The following is a 22486-nucleotide window of genomic DNA, read 5'->3' as shown; positions in this document are numbered from 1 at the left end:
AGAATGTACTTGCTCCTTGGTTGGTGTCCCTGCGGGGGGGCTGCTTATTTTCTGAGGGGAGGTGGGGAAGAGGTTGATCTGGGGGACAGGGGAGGTGGGGAGGACTGGGATGTGGTGAGGAGGGGAAACTGTGGTCAGGACACAATATATGAAAGAAGAATTAAAAAACAAGCAAAGACAAAAAAGAATGTACTTGTCTCTTTAACATGAAGATGGGTTCCTTTTGGTATATACCCAGTAGTGGGAAGGCTAGAAATAACAGTAGTTCTGTTGTTAGTATTCTGAGAAATCGTTATACCTCTTTTTTTAAAAAAAGATTTTATTTATTTATTTGATATATATGATGAGTACACTCTAGCTGTCTTCAGACACACCAGAAGAGGGCATCAGATCCCATTACAGATGGTTGTGAGCCACCACGTGGTTGCTGGGAATTGAACTCAGGACCTCTTAACCTCTGAGCCATCTCTCCAGCCCCCCCCCATACCTTTTATTTTACTGGCTGTACAAATTTACATTTTTATTAACAGTGTATAAAAGTTTCTTTTTTCTCTATCCTCATCTTTTTTTTTTTTTTTTTTTGGTCTTTTCAGTTATTGTGATAAAGTTATAACTCTTTTTTTAAATTTGCATTTCCTAGTTGAGCGATTTCTGACGTATCTTTTGGCTATTTGTTTTAAGAAATGCCCAATCTGAAGCTGGCCTGTGGTGGGGCACACCTTTAATCCCAGTACTCAGGAGCCAGAGGCAGGCGGATTTCTTGACTTCCAGAATACCCTGGACTCCAAGAGTTCTAGGACAGCCAGGACTACACAGAGAAACCCTGTCTCGAAAAGCAAGCAAGCAAACAAATGCCTAATCTGTTCTTTAGTCTCTTTTTAATTGGATTTTCTTTTTTGCTAATAAGTCCAGTTCTTTGTGTATTCTGTTTATTAATGTAACTGCTTGTCAGATGTAGAGTTTGCAGATATTTTCTCCGGTCCTATTAGTTATATTACCTGTCTCTTCAGTCATTCCCCACTCCCAGTGAAGGCCAACTGATCCCATGCTATCACGTATGCTATGTAAGCACTCTGTTACCAAGCCTTGCTCTTCAGTTTTGGTGGTGTCTTTTGTTGTGGAGAAGCTTTCTAAGTTGATAGGAACTTATTTTTCAGTTTCAGTTTTTTGTCGCTTGCACAGTTGGGGTCATTTCCAAACTACTCTTTACGGATACCAGTGCCTGTGAGTCGTTTTCATGTTTGCTTTTGCAAACTCACAGACTTGGGCCTTTCAGATGTCTTTAGTTTCCTTTGGGTTGATAGCTGGGAGTAGTGGGAGCTGTGGGGTTGCTTTCATTTTTCTGCACATTGATACTATTTTCCCTGGAAACTTACGGAGAAGTCTGCCCCTTTCCTGCCGTGTTCTTGGCTCTTTTTGTCAAAGTCAGTTAGCTGTAACTGGAGCTGGCGGTTTGAATTTTTGCTCTCACTTCTGTTGCATTGGTTTGTCTAGTTTTGGCTTTTGCTAACATCATACTGTTTTAGTTAATATTAGTTTGTGATGTTAAAGTAAGATAGAACTTGATTCTTTTTGCCTTATTAGGCTTTGGATATTTGAGGTCTTTTATGGTTCTGTTTCTGAATCTGTGAACAATATTGAAATTTTGATAGAGATTATATTGACTCTGTGGATGATGTCGGATAGTTATTTTAACAAGATTAATTCTTCTAATAAACATGTGATATCTTTTTTTTCTCTCTTTCCTTTCCTTTCCATTGTGTTCTGTTACTTTCCTTCTCTTTTTCTTCCTCGAGTTAGCCCTGGCTGGCCTGAAACTTACTTTGTAGACCAGGCTGGTCTGCAATTCACAGAGCTATTCCTGTTTGTGCCTCTGCCACCCCCAGGTGTTGGCCAACCACACCCACCCATCCTTCCATGCCCTCTTTTTGATGTCCTCTTCAGTTTCTTTAATCTTTTTAAATGATATTTGTAGAGATCTCTCACCTCTTTTTCTTTTGTTCTTTAAGGATATTGACTTGTGTGTGTGTGTGTTCTTGTTATATTCAATTTCTAAGTGTGTCTTTTATTTTTATGGTAATGTCTTATATGGAAATGTTATGAATTTGTATTTCCTTACTCCTTGATCTGTTATTTTTATAGGCATTGTAATTGAGATTGTAGGTTTTCTTTTTCTTTTTTTTCAGATAATTCACTATTAGTGTCTCAGGATACTAACTGATACTTGTCTGTTGTTTTTGTGTCTTTGAGTTTTTCTGAGTTTCATAATTAATTAGTTCCAGTGGTTCCTTGGTGAGTGATGATTGTATAGTTTTACTTACTGTGTCCTTGAATTTGGTTTGTTGGAATACTGGCATTTTGTATGTGTGTTTTTTAATTGCCATATTTGATTTTTAATCGTGCCTTATGTTTATGGAGATATCCCATGTGGAGATGTATAAGTTTCACATTTCTAGTCTATCAGAGATTTTTTTTTATAAGTTTATAAGTTTTATTTTTAAAGATCATGCATGTAAATACATTGTTGCTGTCCTCAGACACACCAGAAGAGGGCGTCAGATCCCATTACAGATGGTTGTGAGCCACCATGTGGTTGCTGGGAATTGAACTCAGGACCTCTGGAAGAGCAGTCAGTGCTCTTAACCACTGAGCCATCTCTCCAGCCCCTCCATTAGAGATTTTCTTCTCTGGTTTCTGGCATTTGCAGAGTAGGTAAAAATACTAGTTTGATGTATCATTCTTGAAAATGTAGTATGAAGTTGTTAATGCACTAAAGCTAATTTTAATTAGACAAAAATTTATCATTTGATGGTTTTACATTTTAAATAATCAGTTAGTTGAAGTGATGGAGGTCAAAACGGGGTTTTGTATTTGCTAGACAAGCATAGGCAGATAGGTGGGTGTGGTGCTCACATTTAACAATACTAGCACTTTGGAACCTAAGGCAGGAGGATTGCCATGAGTATAAGACCAGGCTAGTCTCTCAGGTGAGACATTGTCTCAAAAGCAAAAATTAAATTGCCTGTAGATTATAGGTATATGGTATATGTAGAACATGATTTCTTTTGTATTTATATTTGGCTTTTGTATCCATAGATATCATATTATAGACAACCTGTATTCCCAAATCTGAAAAAAAAAGCCATCCCAGATCTTAAACATTTCTATTCCCAAGATTTTTGGATAAGGGGTATTCAATCTGGACTTTCGTTTCATTTTTAAAAAGATTATTTTGTATATGTGTATGAGCATGCATGTGTTACAACACATACAGAGGAAGACTTTCACAAGTCCATTCTCTGATTCCATCACAGGTTCCAGGAATCGAACTCAAATTGTCAGGCTGTATCATTCCCTACTGAGCCATCACTCTGGCTCAACCTGCACTTAAAAAAGAAAGTTTGGGGCTGGAGAGATGGCTCAGCGGTTAAGAACACTGACTGCTCTTCTAGAGGTCCCGAGTTCAAATCCCAGCAACCACATGGTGGCTCACAACCATCTGTAATGAGATCTGATGCTCTTTTTCGGGGTGTCTGAAGACAGCTACAGTGTACTTACATATAATAAGTAAATATGTATTTTTTTTAAAAAAGAAAGTTTGTAAGGAGATTCATTCATTCATTCATTCATTCATTGTGGTACCCTGCTATATGTCTGTGTTAAAACTCTGTCTCCTGGGAAGAGCACATTTGGTTGTCCAGTGCCAAACAGTCAGCCTTGAAAAGGTATATACAAATAACATATGGACAGAACATGTTATAGGAATATATATGCACATGCATATACATAATAAAAATTTATGAAAAAAGAAACCACGATCTTTGAAGGAGAGAGAGTAGGGAGAGGTATATTGGGAGGGTTTGGAAGGAGGAAAATGAAGGAAGAAATGTAATTATAATCTCAAAAATTAAAGTAAAAAATAAAAACAGATTTTGATTTTATAGGTCTTGAAATGAGCACTCAGTCTATTTCATCATCTATTGTAGACTCAGTTTTATTATCAAGAATTATAAAAATAATGAAGCATTATAATTATCTTCCCAGGTATCAGTTATCAAGTTATCATAGCTACTTTTGTTTTCTCTGTAGTCTCTACCTTCTCTCTCATGTCACCATCCAACTCCAGATGACTTAGAAAGAACTTCTAGATAGAACATCATCTTATCTATAAATACAATTTCAACAAGTATTTGAAAGATAAAGGTTCTCTTTACAAGTGTAGTACTGTCATCTGATACTCTTTTGCATTATCAGTTTTTTCATTGATTTTCTTTCCTTGTGTAATATCTAGCTTAGTTTTCATTTCTGAAACGAGTTTTTTTTTTTTTTTAACTTCCTTTCTAACTGATTTAAGTCTGTCTTAGGATTTCTGTTGTCATAAAACCCCATGACCAAAGTAACTTGGAGAGGAAAGGGTTGACTTGCTCTTAAAACTTACAGGTTACACTCCATCACTGTGGCAAGTCAGGGCCAGAACTCAGGACAGGAAGCTGAAGTCAGAACTGATAAAGAGGTCACGGAGAAGTGCTGCTTACTGGTTTGTTCCTCATTTGTTCCTGTTGTTTGTCCAGCCTGAATTCATACAGTGAGCAAACATCCTGGGGTCTGAGATCTGTTGACTATTTCCCTTGGCCAGTTTTATCTTTTCTTTTTTTTCTTTTTCTCTTTGTTAAAATTTATTTTTATTTATATGAGTACATTGTAGCTGTATTCAGACACACCAGAAGAGGGCATTGGATCTCATTACAAATGGTTGTGAGCCACCATGTGGTTTCTGGGAATTGAACTCAGGACCTTTGGAAGAGCAGTCAGTGCTCTTAACCTCTGAGCCATCTCTCCAGCCCTGTCTTTCCCTTTCTTGTCCCTTATTTTATCCATTTTGGTGGATTTGGAAGATGTTTACTGCAGTTACTTCTTCCTCTTAATCTAGTATGTTTTATTCGTTGGGAAATTTACACAGTGACAGTATTTGACCACACTCTCCACTTCCCTCTTCAACTTCTCAGGTTACTTCCTCCATATATATGGGGGAAGAGAGAACACACAATTTGAAGCTATATCCATTTAGAACAATGAAAGTTGTTTCAACCCTAAGGCCCAAGTTCCAGCCACTGTTTTCTTGGCCAGCTTTACAGTACCAGGCATGAGTTTCCTTCTCTAGGATGGGCCTTAAAGACATCCTGAGAGTGGTTGGCTATCCCAAATAACATTCACACCATTGTGGCATATCTTGCTGCATATCTTGCCATAACAGCCATTATTATAGTTCACAGGGTCATACATTGGTAAAAGTGCTGATTTTTTTTTCTCCCCTAGCAGTCTGTATAGCACCTTCTAGTAAGCCAGCAAGTAGGATCATTATCAATGTGATATCTCCAAGTCCTGAGTCAAAATTGTGTAGGATCTTACCAGTAAGGTCTTAACACCAAACAGTGACAGTAGCCTGCATTCTGGGTTTTTTTTTTTTTTTTTAGGGTAGGGTTCTCTGAGATTGTCCCCTAATTAAAAACTTGAAGGAAGGTGTTGCGGGAAATATTAAAAATGACTGGCAGGCTTCCCGCGCTACTGCCAGCCACTCTCTGTCATGGTGCTGGCTACTCTCTGCCTACCAACTCTCCAGCGGGACAGGAACTCCCAAGTTCCCTTTGCTGCCATGCCAGTCCCACGCAACCACTGTTCACCCCAAGGTCAGCCGCCATAACACCCAGCAACCCGGTAGAATCAAAACTCTAGAAGCTTATAATTAACAAGTAAGATTTATTTATCAATAGATTCTCAATTCTCAAGATGCCAATACAATAATTCTAGGACTAACTGATAATAGTACAAGCTGCCCACCTAGATTAGACAAATTATCCCAATTATTCTAACCTTTATGATATCATAACTACCTGTGGCTATTTAAAGCCATGCTGGTTCGGGTTCTTCTTGGTCATCTGCCTCCATCTTGGCGGCGGCGGTGGCGGCGGCGGCGGCGGCTGCTGCTCCTCTTGTTCTTCTTCTTCTTTCTTCTTCTTCTTCTTCTTCTTCTTCTTCTTCTTCTTCTTCTTCTTCTTCTTCTTCTTCTTCTTCTTCTTTCTTCTTCTTCTTCTTCTTTCTTCTTCCCCCTCTCCTCCTCCTCCTCCTCCTCCTCCTCCTCCTCCTCCTCCTCCTCCTCCTCCTCCTCCTCCTTTCGAGCTGCTCTCTGACGCTGCAACTCTTAGCTCCACCTCCTCTTCCCTGTCCAATCACAGGCGTCCTGCTGCACTAATATTTTTAATGTGATTGGACAGGGAAAGTCCTGTCACAGGGAGGTATTCCATACCCCCAAAGTACTAGACTTAATTTGACAGCTTTTGGCTTCTGGGAGGAATGTTTTCCATATGTTTTTTTTTTCAAACATCTTAGTGTTAGTTTTACCTTTCCCTACCTACCCCTTTTTCTTAGTCTCTCATCCCTCTTTCTATGTATACTTAGCCCCCTAGCACACAATTCAGAAGAGTTTGATTTCTCAGTTTATCAGGATTCTGACCCGTTTTTATATACCCATTTACTCATCATTAAAACCTTCAGCATCTCCTGCTTTTCCTCCCTAGTCTCAGAATACCCTGAAAACCTTCTAGCCAGTATATGATGTCAATTTGGAGGTCTTCTAATTCTTAAGGTGATGGATTTGCCTTACCCTCATTTTCTTATAGCTATTGGCTGTTGAGATTGACCCACTTATATTTTGAGGTTTATGATGATAATGTATTGCCAGGTTTTGTTGTAGGGTTTGATACTTTGGAGGTCTTCAGGGAGATTCATCAACTTTTTTGCTCCTGTGGTCTTCCAGTAATTTTATTTTATTTTACTTTTTCATTTCAAATCATTTGTCTAAAAATATTGGCCTATATAAGTATTACCATTCATGTTTTTTACAGTTTAAAATAAACCTTCTAAGCCCTTCATTTTCTTCTAATAAGGGTATGTGTAAGAGGTAATTCCAGGGAGGGAATGGCAATTGCTTTCCCAATGTCAAAGCTATTTAATATAAACCTGAAAAGAACACAAACCAGTTCTCTTGGTGCTTGGTTCAGCACTCAGCACTCTGAGTCCTGGTACAGTGTTCTTATTATTAGCCAGTCCTAAACCCTTCTATTATATGGGATTTGCATTAATATTTTAATAGGTGGTATAATTTTTAAATGCTGAAAAATTATACACACAATATTTTTACAAGAAAGACATTCATTATATTTTAAACAATTTATTAATAATGTACTTGATATTTTGTGAGGGATTAATGTGAATTAATTTTGAATTTATGAACACTATTTTTTATCTGTTTTTGTGGTTCCGTGGGTTGTTTCACTGGCATTCTTCTCTTTTCATTTTAAAGTATCCACTAAAAGTATTTTGAACGTAAAACTTAAATTAGGAATAAACAAAATGACTTGAGCTTCAGTTGGAATTGAGTTTCTGCTTAATTTAGGTCATCTTTTTTGAGTGGTTGTAACCACTCAAGTATAGAGTCTGACCCTTGCATTGCTTTCTAGTCATTTCTGTACTTAATGTTGCTTCTGTTTTGTTTGGGATAGTGCAGGGCTCTACATAGGGTTGTTTAAGTAGTAAAGAAAAAGCCATGGCCCACTAAAAGCTTGTTGTACTCACAAGTTGCTTCTTGCCATTCATCCTGTTTCTTTTCCTAAAAAAAAAAGAAAAAAAAAAGAAAAGAAAGAAATTGTTCTTCATAAAAGCAGTCACAGTAAATTTTCTAGTTCTATGTAATTTTCTTTCCATTCTGGTCTTCACTAGTTATAAATAACACATGAAATGACTTTCAAGGTAGAAAGCAGGAATCCATTTTGAAATGTTCTATAAAATAAAGAGTGATTTATGGTTTCATATGATTTGGGCTGAAAGCACTCGGGCTTTGCCAGGTCATCAAAGTCCTGTCAGGGGAATCTATTATTTATTGTTTGATTCACTAGGACTGGTGTAAGTACTTTATTTTATGTTTTCCTTATGTAAGGATACTGTTAGGAAAAATCAGTTACAAATACAAATATGGTTTTAAGAACATATCATAGAGAACTAACCTAAATATTATAGTTTTAAAGGATGAGTTTAAACATTGATGATTTAGATTAAAGATGATTTTGACATCAAATCAATAACTTTCTCATTCCTATAAATATTTAAGATAATATTTTTGAAAATATTCGCTTTATAACTGTGACCCTAATTTTAAGCTTGAGTCTTCATTTGATTATTAAATATCTTTATTTAATTGGGTTTGAAAAATCGGAAAAGATGGGACTATTTATGATAGTGTGTGATCAGATAACAATCCAGAAGTTCCTCAGATACAATTTTTTAGCTGGCATCTATGTAGTAGAATGTTAACTGAGAAGATCTGATGACCAACATTCCAGATTCTCCATTACAACTTAAGAAAAGTAATTTTCTTACCTTATACTTACCTGCTTTTAATAATGTCTTTTCAGTCAAAGTTGTTCTTATGTAAGAATTATGCATATCTCCTATAGTTGAATGGCAGAGCAGATTCTTTGTAACAGCCTCAACTAATTAATAATTATAGGTAAAGAGAAATATTTAAATTATATTAAATATTTGAGGATCTCCTGAAGAATATAAAAAATATTTATTTGCTTTTTATAAACAAGGTTAACTTCAATAATAACTAATAAAACATTGTATAATTATGAAATACATATATTTAAAATTTTTAGTATATTAAACACTTAAGTTTATTTATATATTTTATATGTAATAAGTATAACTATATATTATATAATATATTATTTATATTTAATACATTTATAAATATGTATTTAGATATTTATATATTTGCATATACAATTTATATGTCATTTTAAAACATTTATAAATTTTTAAAGTTTCTTCACTTTATATACATCCCACACAGTGCCCCCTCTCAGTCACCCCCTCCTATACTCCTTACCCCATTCCTTCTTCCCTTCTCCTGTGAGTGGGTGTGGGCTCCTCTGGGTATCCTCTAACTCTATCACATCAAGTTTCTGCAAGACTAGGTGCTATCTCTCCCAGTGAGGCCAGACAAAGCATCCCATCCAGAAGAACACATCCCACAGAAGGCAATAGCTTTTGGGATAGTGCACGCCCCTTCCCAACTTGTTCAGGACCCACATGAAGACCAAGGTGTACATCTGCTAGATATGTAATGGGAAGCCTAGGTCCAGCCCATATATGCTCTTTGGTTGGTGGTTCAGGCTCTGAGAGCCCCAAGGGTCCAGGATTGTTGACTCTGTTGGTCTTCCTGTGGAATGTCTATCTCCCCCGGGTTCCCCAATCCTTCTCCCAAATCTTCCACAAGACTTCTGGAGCTCTGTCTAATCTTTGGCTGTGGGTCTCTGCATCTGTTTAGGTCTGCTGCTAGGTGGAGCTTCTCAGAGGACCTGTTAATGCTAGGCTCTTGTTTGCAAGAATAACAGAATATCATTAATAGTGTCAGAGATTGGTGCCTGCCTATTGGATGGGTCTTAAATTGAGGCAGTTGTTTGACCATTCCCAATGTCTTAGTCAGGGTTTCTATTCCTGCACAAACATCATGACCAAGAAACAAGTTGGGGAGGAAAGGGTTTATTTGGCTTACACTTCCATACTGCTGTTCATCACCAAGGAAGTCAGGACTGGAACTCAAGCAGGTCAGGAAGCAGGAGCTGATGAAGAGGCCATGGAGGGATATTCCTTACTGGCTTGCTTCCCCTGGCTTGCTCAGCCTGCTCTCTTATAGAACCAAGACTACCATCCCAGAGATGGTCCCACCCACAAGGGGCCTTTCCCCCTTGATCACTAATTGAGAAAATGCCTTACAGTTGGATCTCATGGAGGCATTTACTCAACTGAAGCTCCTTTCTCTGTGATAACTCCAGCTGTGTCAAGTTGACACAAAACTAGCCTGTACAATTGACCCCTTGTCAACTTGACACACAAACACATCACTAGTAAGCCTCAACCCTTACATTCTTATTCATCCCCAAGGTCTAAATAACTTTAAATGTCCCACATTCCTTACATATTCTTAAAATTTCAATCTCTTTAAAATATCCATCTCGTTTAAAATCCAAAGTCTTTTTACAATTAAAAGTCTTTTAACTGTGGGCTCCACTAAAATAGTTTCTTGCTTCAAGAGGGAAAATATCAGGGCACAGTCACAATCAAAAGCAAAAATCAATCTCCAACCATCCAATGTCTGGGATCCAACTCACGATCTTCTGGGCTCCTCCAAGGGCTTGGGTCACTTCTCCAGCCATGTCCTTTGTAGCACACGTGTTGTCCTCTAGGCTCCAGATGCCTGTACTCCACTGCTGCTGCTCTTGGTGGTCATCTCATGGTACTGGCATCTCCAAAACACTGCATGACCCCTTCAGTCCTGGGCTGCCAATTGCAACTGAGGCTGCACCCTCACCAATGGCCTTCCATGGCCTCTTACAGTGACGAGCCTCAGCTGTCCTTCATGACCCCTTCATGCCTTCAAAACCAGTACCACCTGGGTGACCCTTACACATTACCAAGTCCCGCTGCAGTAGGAGTACAACCTTGGCTATCTCTGGAACACAGCCTCTTTGTGCTTTCAGAAAACACTTCCCAGAAGATGTCACCTCAATGATGCTGGTCTCTTCTTAATCACTGCTAATTTCTTAGCTCCAGCTAACCAGCATCAATAGCCCCAGTAATGCAAAGTTTTTGCTTTAGTAGTTCTGGTATCTTGTTAATCACAGCTGATTCTTCAGCCCCAGCTAACCAGAACTACAGAATCTTCACAATCAAACTAGCAATGCCCTGAAAAGAGTCTTTAATCTTCCCTCTGAAATTTCACAAGCCAGGCCTCCATCTTCTGCACTGTTGTCAACATTGTCTTCCAAGCTCCTACACAACATCCCACAGAGTTAACAGCGAATGGATCTTCTGGCCTAAAGTTCCAAAGTCCTTCCACAGTTCTCCCCCAAACATGGTCAAGTTGTCACAGGAATACCCCACTATGCTGGTACCAATTTGTCTTAGTCAGGGTTTCTATTCCTGCACAAACATCATGACCAAGAAGCAAGTTGGGGAGGAAAGGGTTTATTCAGCTTACACTTCCATACTGCTGTTCATCACCAAGGAAGTCAGGACTGGAACTCAAGCAGGTCAGGAAGCAGGAGCTGATGCAGAGGCCATGGAGGGTTTTTCTTTACTAGCTTGCCTCTCCTGGCTTGCTCAGCCTGCTCTCTTATAGAACCAAAACTACCAGCCCAGAGATGGTCCTACTCACAAGGGGCCTTTCCCCCTTGATCACTAATTGAGAAAATGCCTTACAGTTGGATCTCAGGGAGGCATTTCCTCAACTGAAGCTCCATTCTCTGTGATAACTCCAGCTGTGTCAAGTTGACACAAAACTAGCCAGTACAGTGGAGCTTCTCAGAGGTTATGCAAGGCTCTTGTTTGCAAGAATAACAGAATATCATTAATAGTGTCAGAGATTGGTGCCTGCTCATAGGATGGGCCTTAAATTGAGCCAGTCACTGTTTGACCATTCCCTCAGTGTCTGTTCTTTGTCTCTGTACATCTTATACACAAAGCACATTTTAGGTCAAAGGTTTTGTGGGTGGGTTGGTTTCCTTATCCTTCCACTGGGAGTCCTGCCTGGCTACAGGAGGTGGCCACTTCAGGCTCCATACTGCCCCCCTCCCCCACTCATCTCTAGGAGTCTCAGCTAGAGTCAGCCTCAAAGACTTCCAGGATCTTCTCCCATCCCAGGTCTCTGGCACATCCTAGAAATGCCCCTCCCCCCATTTTCTCTTCACTTTCCTGGTCCTCTCTCCGTTTCTTCCTATACCTGATTGCCGCTCCCCCCCCCACTTCTCTTCCCATCCCCTCTCTCTCCCATATCCCCCCTCCATCCACCTCCTATATCTATTTTATTTTCCCTTTAGAGTGAGATTCTAGCCTTCTCTCTTGGGCCCTTGTTATTTAGCTTCTTTGGGTCTGTGGATTATAGTGTGAGTATCCTGCATTGTATGGCTAATATCTTGTAATAAGTGATGCCTAATAAGCATGTTCTTTGGGTTTGACTTACCTTACTCAGGATGATATTTTCTAGTTCTATCTATTTGCCTGAAAATTTTATGATGTCCTTGTTTTTAATTGCTGAGTATTCCATTGTGTAAATAAACCACATTTTCTTTACCCATTTTTCAGTTGAGGAACATCCAGGTTTTTTCCAGTTTCTGGCTATTATGAATAAAGCTGTAATCCTTGCAGTATGGTGGAATATCTTTTGGGTATATGCCCAGGAGAGGTATAGCTGGGTCTTGAGATAAAACTATTCCTAATTTTGTGAAAACCCACCAAATTGGTTTCCAGGGTGGTTGTATAGTTTGCACTCCCACCAGCAGGGTAGGGATGTGACATTAAGGCTGAACACACACGTACACACACACACACACACACACGCGCGCGCAGAAAACCACACATGTAGATCCATATTTAAACAAAATAAAAACAAAAAATCTGGAGAGGTAGCTTGGTGGGTAAAGTGCTTACTGCTAAGTCTGACGACCTGAATTCTATTCCCAGGACCACAAGGTTGGAAGGAGAGAACTTACTGCAGCAAGTTGTCCTCCCACCTTCACACGTGCATCATGGCACATATTTTCCTGTCAAGGACTAGCCTCGGCTTGGAGAGGGTTCTGAGAGAATGGTTGTCTGGGAGCAGAGAAAAAACCATCTTCCCCCTCCCCTTTTGCATCTATGAGGGTGCTTCTTCACCCACTCATCCACTTCCGCTTCACTGCTCTAGCATGCTCTAGCATTCCCCTACGCTGGGACATCAAGTCTCCACAGGTCCAAGGGCTTCCCCTCCCACTGATGTTAGATAAGGCTCTTGCACGCGCCCTGGCTCGCCAGCAAGAACGACGCTGCAACAGGATCCTTCTGCACATGTTTATTGGGAGAGCTTGATTGCAGAAGCAAAGAGACCCCAAGCCTAGAACTGGTGCTGCTTATATAGGCCTAGGAGAGGCGTGTCTCACAACCGGATTGGTTATGCATGGGTTATGCTTACCACTTCATTTGCATGTCTCACATCTGATTGGTTAACTTGTCTCTCATCTGATTGGTTAACTTGTCTCTCATCTGATTGGTTAACTTGTCTCTCATTTGATTGGTTAACTTGTCTCTCATCTGATTGGTTAATTCTCAAAACCTCATCTTGGCAAAAAAACTTTACTGCCTATGTGTGCGTGGTGTCCAGCGGTAGCCAGCGCCACCCTGCAACGGCACATGTGGTTTCCCACATCAGGCCATCCTCTGCTACATATGTATCTGGAGCCATGGATCCCTCCATGTATACTCTTTGGTTTGGTGGTTTAGTCTCTGGGGACTCTTGCGGGGGGGGGGGGTCTGGTTAATTGATATTGTTCTTCCTATGGGGTTGCAAATCTCTTCAGCTTCTTCAGTCCTTGCCCTAACTCTTCCATTGGGGTCCAAGGCTCAATCCTATGGTTGGCTGCAAGCATCTACTTCTGTATTTGTCAGGCTCTGGCAGAGCCTCTCAAGAGACAGCTCCTGTCAGCAAGTACTTCTTGGCATCAGCAGTAGTGTCTGGGTTTGGTGTCTGCAGATGGGATGGATCTCTAGGTGGGGCAGTTTCCTTATTCTACTCTCTTTTTATCCTAAAAAAAATTCTCTGGAAAGCTCATCTCCTGCACTGGTCCAGTCTTTTATTTTATGTATCAATCCAGTCATGTACTCCAGGTTTCCTTTTGATTATCTTATGAATCAGCATCCCGTAATCTCAGTCCTTTCATTGTTAGGAGACAGCAAGCCTATATATATATAGTATTGAAAAAGAATTCAGAGATCTGTCTGCCTTTGTTAATCACAGAAGATAAACTAGTTGGGTGGAACCTTGCCCTGAAATTACCATTTCTACCATACCTGGGCCTGCACTGGCTGTGTCCCAGGCTGACCTGCATTTATATCTGCCTATCATTGTATCTTTCTGACAAGCTTGCTCATAGTGTTCTTTTAGATTCATATTTCATATTGCAACCTTGTATTTTTGCATAGTTGAGAAATTATATATTTTCGAACTCATGTATTTAGAACTCTTTCCTATAGCCTCAAGGGCCGTCCTGAAGGTCCCAGTGTTTTTGCTAAGACATAACCACACCCTCCACTCCTGAATTCATGATGTTTCTAGTCATCATGAAGTCATTAACAGGGAGGACATTCCTCAGAAGGAAAGAGTCCTCCACTGCTAGTGGGTCCAGAAAATATGTACATGATTACACAAAGAAGCCTTACACTCATAGCATCCACCAACACTTGTGGAGGCTTACATTGGGACCCTGTCCCAGGTGCAGGAACCTTGTAACTCTGTCCCTATCAAGGCCATGCTCCACTGGGTCTTTTTCCCTACCCCCTATATTAAAGCAAGCAGCCATTTTATTAAGTGATTGAAAACAAAGTTTTAATCGTGTTTCTTTTTCTTTTAAGTCTTTTTAAACTTAAAGCTCCCACTTTATCAAAGTTTATTTTCTGCTGTGACTAGAACGACAGTTAATTTTCTTCTTAGATTCATTTATTTTATTCATATGAACATTTTGTCTGTATGCATCTATGTGTACCACCTGTACTCCTGGTACCTATGAAGGTCAGATAGGGAGGGCATCAGATCCATTGGAACAGGGACTAAGTGGTTCTGAGCTTCCATGTCGGTGCCAGGAACTGAACATGGGTCCACTGCAAGAAGTGCCCTTAACTACAGAGCCATCTCTCCAGCTCCGTGTTGAAGTATTACTTTAAATACTAACTTAGGAACTGCTTTTCTCACTGAAATCATTTTCAAACTCCGTGTTGCTCAAAGAATGGCATTCATATTTGCCAATTTGGCTCCAACTACTCTTTTTGAAAAAAATGATGCTTTATTGTAAAAATGTTTAAAATAATATATATCCTAACATTTTCTTTTTGCTCTGCCCTTTCCTCAGAAACTATTTATTGTCTGGGTGAAGCAAAAAATGTAACCTTGGTCACAAAGACATTGCTAACTGTCTTTGTAGCTTGTTATTTTAATAATTCTAAGCATAAAATAATGGACCCTTGGCATTTAACATTGGAGTAGCCTATGGATTTCACAAACTTGTGGTGATATCTGGATAGAAGAATTAAGGAAAATCATAAATAATAGTTATTTTGGTTTTATGTAGTTTGGACTCAGATCACATTCCATATTGAAAACCATTTTGGCTTTCCATTGTCAGCAGTCTTGACTTCTGATTGTTGATTTCAGGCATAGTCATTTCCACACACATATCTGCCTACCCAAAAGAATTGTTAATTTGGGTGAAATAGAGGAGAGTGATATTGTCTGCAATTGGTGATGGCATTTGGTGTAAAGAGGTGTATGCTTAGTGTGATATCAAATGAAAGCTTGATGCTTCTAAACAATCCTCAAGGATGCTAAGAATATTTTCTTCTAGGTTATAGTTTGTGTATTTAGGAATATTTATGAGTATATATAAACACAAATGTGTGAATGTGTGTGTGTGTGTGTGTGTGTGTGTATATATATATATATATATATATATATACATGCATGCGTGCGTGCTTGTGTGTATGTGTGTGTAATATCAATTAATGAAAATAAGTGCATTGAAAGAGTGCAGTGAAGGGGTGTTTGTAGAAGGAGGAAAGGGAAGTGGGAAATGATTTAGTTATCATAATCTCAAAAAAAATAATTAAAAGAAGAATATTGCCGACACTGGTAGTCTTGCTAATAAGTAAATAATCCTATGACTATTGTCACTGATAGAAGGAAAAAGCAGCACAGTAACTCTGACTTGTCTGCAGTTGCACTCTAAGTGAACCAGTGAATCCAGTCCAGGTCTCAGTGAACATGATGATCCTCATTTCATTGCATTACCTATATTATCCTTCTAGCCTATTCTCCAGCTTAGGTCAAGTTGGAGGTAGTGAACAACTGCTGTTATTTGAACTAGAGAGGTGAAATTCCCTTGTATTCCCTTGGCTTGTTGTGTCCCTTAGATAGTATTGTCCATGATGACACTGATAAATAAATGAGATTATAAGTATAAATATGGTACTAAGTATAAAACTGACTACATACCATTTTAATACTATCATTATTATATAGAAAACTACTTTTAAACATAATTCTATTTTGTAATATTTCTTTGCTTATCAGCTTTTAAAATTGATTACATTTCTTTAGCAAGGAGAGTTATTTAGGTATAGCAAAAAGTTCAGATCATTGTAAGAAACATTAGAATAATAGTTTTAACAGAAGAATATAGTTTGTGTAGGTATTTGAAACTTCCATTTCTCTCTATTCTAAGAAAAAAATTCATTATTTTTCTGGTTATATTCAAAGGAAAGGTTAAAATTTTAGGATGGCATGATTCCTATAATTGTTATGTAATGGTTATATTCTGTACATTTGGTCACAACTTCTTTTTTTGAACCAGACATTATATACCCACAAAATATTCAACACTAGAAAAATAGTTCTTTATGAAGGTGGTTGGTGCTTGTGTTTAATGTGGTTCTTAGCTGAAGACTGATTATATCAACTGCTTCCATGTGTGTATTACTTTGAAACTGCTTTTAAAATCCACTTTGTGTGTGTGTGTGTGTGTGTGTGTGTGTGTGTGTGTGTGTTTACTTGCTGGGTATGTGGAGGGAGGCAGAGGATAGCTTTGTAGAATTGATTTTCTTTTGGTCTATAGTCTGGGTTCTGGAGGTCAAACTCCGGTTCTCAGACTTGGCAGCAGGCCCCTTTAGTGGGGCCCCAGCTCTCTGCTTCATTTGTACATAAGGAAGTTAACTGCTCTTTTTTTTTTTTTTTTTTTTTTTTTTTGGTTTGTTTTAAATCTTTGATTCTTGGTGAGTACTTTAAATGCTCATCAAAGAAAGGTGCTTATCTATATTACTAGATAAAAATGCTGAACAACCATGATTTATCATGGTGGGGGTGGTTCTACAGGCACATACTAAACTTTTAAAATACGCTTTATCTGTATGACTGATAATATAGGACCAATTGACCTCTTTTGAAGTGATAAATCCAATGATGAAACTTGTGGCAGAGTCTTGACCGTATAACAAGACATTTTATTAATGTTGCAGAAAACTTGGTCTTTAGTATAACAATTGAGTTTGGTAATTTAAATTTTTTATTTATATTATTAGTAGTAAATTATATTTCATTTTAACATAATCAACTTTATGATATGATTACATTTGATTCCAAAGGAATAATATATTCTTCCCAATCTGCTATAGTGACCAACAAACATAACAAACATAACAAAACATAACATACATATGTTACAAACAGTAACATAACTTTTAACTTAAAAAAATGTCTTTCGTTCTCACTTAGAGGCTTTGTGACTTTGGAGTTAGATCTGAGTTTAGATGTCAACTCTGGAGCTTGTCAGGAGTAAGTTCAGGTCAGTGTCTTTGTTGTTTCACAGGTGCAGATGCTTATCAGTGCCTTTGGGAAGATCTGATTAGCTTGTGTGCTAACTTAGTTCCTGAATAACAAAGCCCCTCCCTTTTCAAACAGTTGTCCATTTATGATAATTTACAGATGAAAAGACTCCAAAGACTTGTCTTATTAAAAAGTATCTCTTCTACCTAAACCAACTCAGTTTTAGTTTTGCATGGTTAGGAAATATCTATCATTAATATAAGATTTGTAATTTCAAAAATTATAAATTTTATTGAAAATACTTAAAAAAAGAAAATACTTTTATTTAAAATTGCTGCAGTAGTATGAATTAAACATTTTCTATAAAATACATATCTATCTATCTACATTCTAAATGATATAGGTGTGTGTTTTTGTAGGTCTGCCTGAATCCATCATTGCAGCTGCATGTTCAAGGAGTGGCCAGAGGGTTCTGCATGTTGATTCGTAAGTTTTAACCCTAGTAGCATTTAACACACATATATGTCTATGTGTTTATGTATGTGCCATGTGAAATTTCATAGCATAGAAGAAGCACTGGAATTACTTTCATTTTCATCAATAATTTGTAAAACATGCAATATAAGGTTTCTTAGTCTATTCTTTTAAATAAGGATTTTTGTCATATAAGAGTAAACTAAATGAATTTAATTTATTTTTCCCCTCAGGAGTGAGCTTGTTCTGAAAATAAGTAATTCTTTAATAGGCTTGATAACCTCAGGCGTACCTTTTGTTATGTAAATGTATATGTGTCTGTGAGTGTGTACCACATTTATTTGGTACTGTATTTTTTTTAGGCTCCATGTTTTATTATAATATATAGCCAGTAGATATGAATAGATGGATATCAACATTTGAACTTCTGCAACCCTATACGTGGAACAACAATATGATCTGACCAGTATCCCCCGAGCTCATATCTCTAGCTGCATATGTAACAGAAGATGGCCTAGTCGGCCATCATTAGGAAGAGAGGCCCCTTGCTCTTGCAAACTTTATATGCCCCAGTACAGGGGAATGCTAGGGCCAAGAAGTGGGAATGGGTGGGTAGGGGAGCAGGGCAGGGGGAGGGGGGGCGGTATAGGAAACTTTCGGGATAGCATTTGAAATGTAAATAAAGAAAATATCTAATTAAAAAACTATCTAGAATACTTTTCTCTTAAAAGCATGAATAAAATGGAAAAGGTAAACAACTTGATGTATAACTTAAATCTTAATTCCCATGCTTCTTGAAAACAGACCTTAAGTGTGACAATAAATGTTTACCTTTTTTTTTTTTTTTTTTTTTTTTTTTTTGGTTTTTTGAGACAGGGTTTCTCGAACTCACTTTGTAGACCAGGCTGGCCTCGAACTCAGAAATTCGCCTGCCTCTGCCTCCCCAAGTGCTGGGATCAAAGGCGTGTGCCACCACGCCCGGCTTACTCTTTTTCAATGTGTCTCAATGACTCAGAAGAGTATGAGTGAATTTATTCTGTTTTCTAGACGATATTAACTACAGTGTTTTCCAGAGTGCTAGAGAACAAAGTAGCACTAGATATAGTGTATAGTGGTTACCCATTTCTCCCTTTCTCCCTTCCCTCATACTGTAAAAAGTAGCATTCATTAATTCATACTTAATATTTTATAATTTATTTGTCGTCACATGAGTATGATTTATGTTTGCATTTTCATATATGTATGTATGTATGTCATTATACCTTGTTCTTATTCATGCTCCTTTTCCTCCCCTGACCCATTAATCCACTTCTTACTGAGTCCCTCCCTCCAGTGACCCCTTTCTGTGTCCCTGTCCCGTCTTTGTCCTTTCAGCTATCTTCTTTACCTGCTCTGTTGCCTCCCTTCAGATAATTTCTTACCCTTTTATGCCTTCCTTTCTAGTTTATGACATTCTGTCTCTCTGTATCTCTTTCTCTCCACAGACCATCTTCATTCTAAGATTGTGTGCTGGTTAGTTTTTATCAACGTAATACACACGAGAGTTATTTAGGGAGAGGGAACATCAATTGAGAAAATGCCCATATCAGATGGTTATGTGTAGGCAAGTCTGTGAGGCATTTTCTTGATTAATAATTGAAGTGCTAGCTCATGTCGGGTGATCTGGATTATGGAGACCATGCAAGCAATGGGGAGCAAGCCAGTAAGCTGTAGTCATTCCTACAATGGTCTCTGCTCCAGTTCCTGTGTTCAGGTTCCTGCCCTGATTCCTTTAATGATGGACAGTAAGTACACTTTAAAATGAAGTAGACTCTTTCCTTCCCAAGATGGTTTTGTCCTGACAATAGAAAGTAAACTAAAACAAATTTATTTGCCTATTTTGGGTCGCTTTTGCTTTTATGTGAAATTTTGTATGCTTTTAAAATATATTCTTCAGAATGTAATTGAGAATTTCGCATGAAATGTATTTTATTTATTGCATATCATTTTCAGTAATATAGCTATTTTTACAATATGAATTTTGCCATTTCATGTAGGTGGGATGTCTTTTTACCCTCTCTTCTTAGTTTTTCTGTTAAAATGTATATTTATATTTAATTTTTGGAGACACTGCCTCATAGCACAGGTTAAGCTTCTGATTCTCCTCCCGTAGCTACCCAAGGGCTGGGATTAGCAGACAGGAGCCATCTGACACCCAGCTTTAAATTTTAGTTTTCAGGCTAATCCTTGTGATCTTTCGCTTCTTTTAAAAGTTTTATTCCTACCTGGGTGGTGGCAGGCCATGCCTTTAATCCTAGTACTTGAGAGGTAGAGGCAGGCAGGTCTCTGTGACTTTGAGGCCAGCCTGGTCTACAGACTAAGTTCCAGGATATCCAGGGCTATACAAAAAGAATCTTGTTTCAAAAAAACAAAACAAAAAAATATATTCCTAAGTCTTCTATTTTGAAGCTATTGTGAATTTATTTTCCTCTAATTTCTCCCTCTACAAATCTGTTACTGTGCTATAGAAAGGGTAGTGGCTTCCCTGTGTTGATTTTGTATCCTGTACTGTACTGTACTGTAAGTGCTCATTGGCTCTGAGAGGTTTTGCTGACGTCTTTTGATCTCTTAAATATAGAATCATGTTATCATGAAGTAAGAATAATTTGACATTTTCTTAATTTGGGTCCATTTCATTTCATGCTTTTATTGATATAGCTAGGATTTTGAGTTCTACATTGGTAAGAGTGGAAAAAAGATGTACCATTTTCTCGGTCCAGATTTTAGAGGACATGACATTTTTCCACTTAGTATAGATAATATTGGCTCTACGTTTCCTTTATGTTGAGATATGTTTCCAGTAGTCACAATTTTCCCAAAGCTTTCATCGTGAAGGGATGTTTAAGTTTGTCAAATCTCTCTTCTTAGTGTACTGAAGCTGTCATGTGGTTTTTGGCATTAGGTCTGTTTTATATGGTGCATTTATTGATTGGTCTGTGTTGATCCTGTTTTACACCCCTGGGATGAAACCATCTTAGTCATGGTATAGTATCTTTTTAGTTGTTTTTAATTTTGGTTTACATGCATTTTATTGAGATTTGTAAATATCCTAGTTTATTAGCAAAATTAGGTTGTGGTTTTCTTACTATTCTTATAAAACAAACTTGATCATATTTTATCTTTCTGTTTCATTCTACTTTGTTGATTATTAATGTTACCTCTTTGTCTCAGTCAGGGTTCTCTAAAGGAACAGGATGGATACAATGAATATATGTATTTTAAAAGGGGATTTATAAATGTGGCTTATGAGATATGGCCCATGGAGTCCAGCAATGGCTGCCTTACACTCTAGAGATCCAGAATCTGGTAGATGTCTAGTCCATGAGGCAGGATGTCTCAACAGAGAAAGATGTGACTTGGCTGTTATACTCTATAGGCATGGTTAAAGACTCATTGACTTACGTTGTAATTTAATTTTGAAGTTTGTTGTTGTTGTCGTTGTTGATGTATACTTTGGATTATCTTTGTAAATGTGAGAGTAAGGTTATAAACTCACCCGTTATTAATGTTTCAGAATCTGACTGTTTATGCTCATTAGTATTTGTTATATGAAATCAGGAACTCTAATGTTCTGAGCATATATGTTTAAAAATGTTATTTCTTCTTAATAAATTGTATTTTTAAAATATATGTACTGGCCTTCTTTAAATCTGACTAATTTTGGTTTGAAGACTTATCATGTACCAGAATAGCTACACCAGCTTGTTTTCAGCTTCCATTTGCTTTGTAAGTTGATTTATAGCCATTAAGTTTATAGATCTCTCTGTATAAGTAACTTAAGTTTCTTGGAGAAACAAATAATTTGATCTTATGTTTTAATCTGTTCAGCTCATGATTTGAGGTTATTGTTAAATTTTAATTAAATAATTGTTTAAAATTACAGTCTGAGACATTGGGAATAGATTCCCTCCTGATATGTATGTATGTTTGCATGTGTATGTCTGTGCATTTGTATATGTACCATAGTATGCATATGGAAGTTAGAGGATAACTTGTGGAAATTGGTTTTCTCTTTCCACCATAGGAGTCTCTAAGATTGAATTGATATTACTTGCGGTAAATTACTTTATTATTCTTCAAAAATAAAACAACCTTTTCTTTGTTCAGTGATATTCTTTTCTACCAAATATCTACCTTTATCTTTATATTTTCTGTCCTTGACTTTTTTAAAGCTTGGAGCCAGTATTTATTTATTTATTTATATATATATATATATATATATATATATATATATATATATAACTTTTTTTTGTTTGTTTTGTTTTTCAAGACAGGGTTTCTCTGTGTAGCCCTGGCTGTCCTGGCACTCACTTTGTAGACCAGGCTGGCCTCGAACTCAGAAATCCGCCTGCCTCTGCCTCCCGAGTGCTGGGATTAAAGGCGTGCACCACCACGCCCAGCTTTTTTTATAACTTCTTGATTTAAATGCTTAACTTTATTTTATGCCATGCTTTTTCCTTAGTATATTCAGTCACCACCATAGAGTTCTATCATATCCATACTAACTGT

The 22486-nt window shown here is 37.8% G+C and overlaps 1 protein-coding gene across 11 annotated transcripts in view; it reads left to right on the top strand.

The window, feature by feature from the left end:
- Positions 1-22486, top strand: part of Chm (choroidermia (RAB escort protein 1)) — a 144948-nt gene that overhangs the window by 8086 nt on the left and 114376 nt on the right. For 9 of the 11 annotated variants that reach the window (XR_387043.3, XR_001782732.1, XM_006528381.3 and 6 more), the window contains exon 2: positions 17884-17950. The exons of the other annotated variants lie outside the window; for them this stretch is intronic. Coding sequence is in view for 5 of the 9 variants with exons in the window: in XM_006528381.3 (XP_006528444.1) it covers positions 17884-17950 (67 nt within the window). In the remaining 4 variants the exon portion in view is untranslated. The remainder of the gene's footprint in view (positions 1-17883; positions 17951-22486) is intronic. 11 annotated transcript variants of the gene reach the window in all.

The sequence above is a fragment of the Mus musculus genome, chromosome X (assembly GCF_000001635.26).
Source record: "Mus musculus strain C57BL/6J chromosome X, GRCm38.p6 C57BL/6J".
Lineage (NCBI taxonomy): Eukaryota > Metazoa > Chordata > Mammalia > Rodentia > Muridae > Mus > Mus musculus.
The sequence above is the reverse complement of the archived record's forward strand: the minus strand, read 5'-3'. Positions and strand labels throughout refer to the sequence as shown.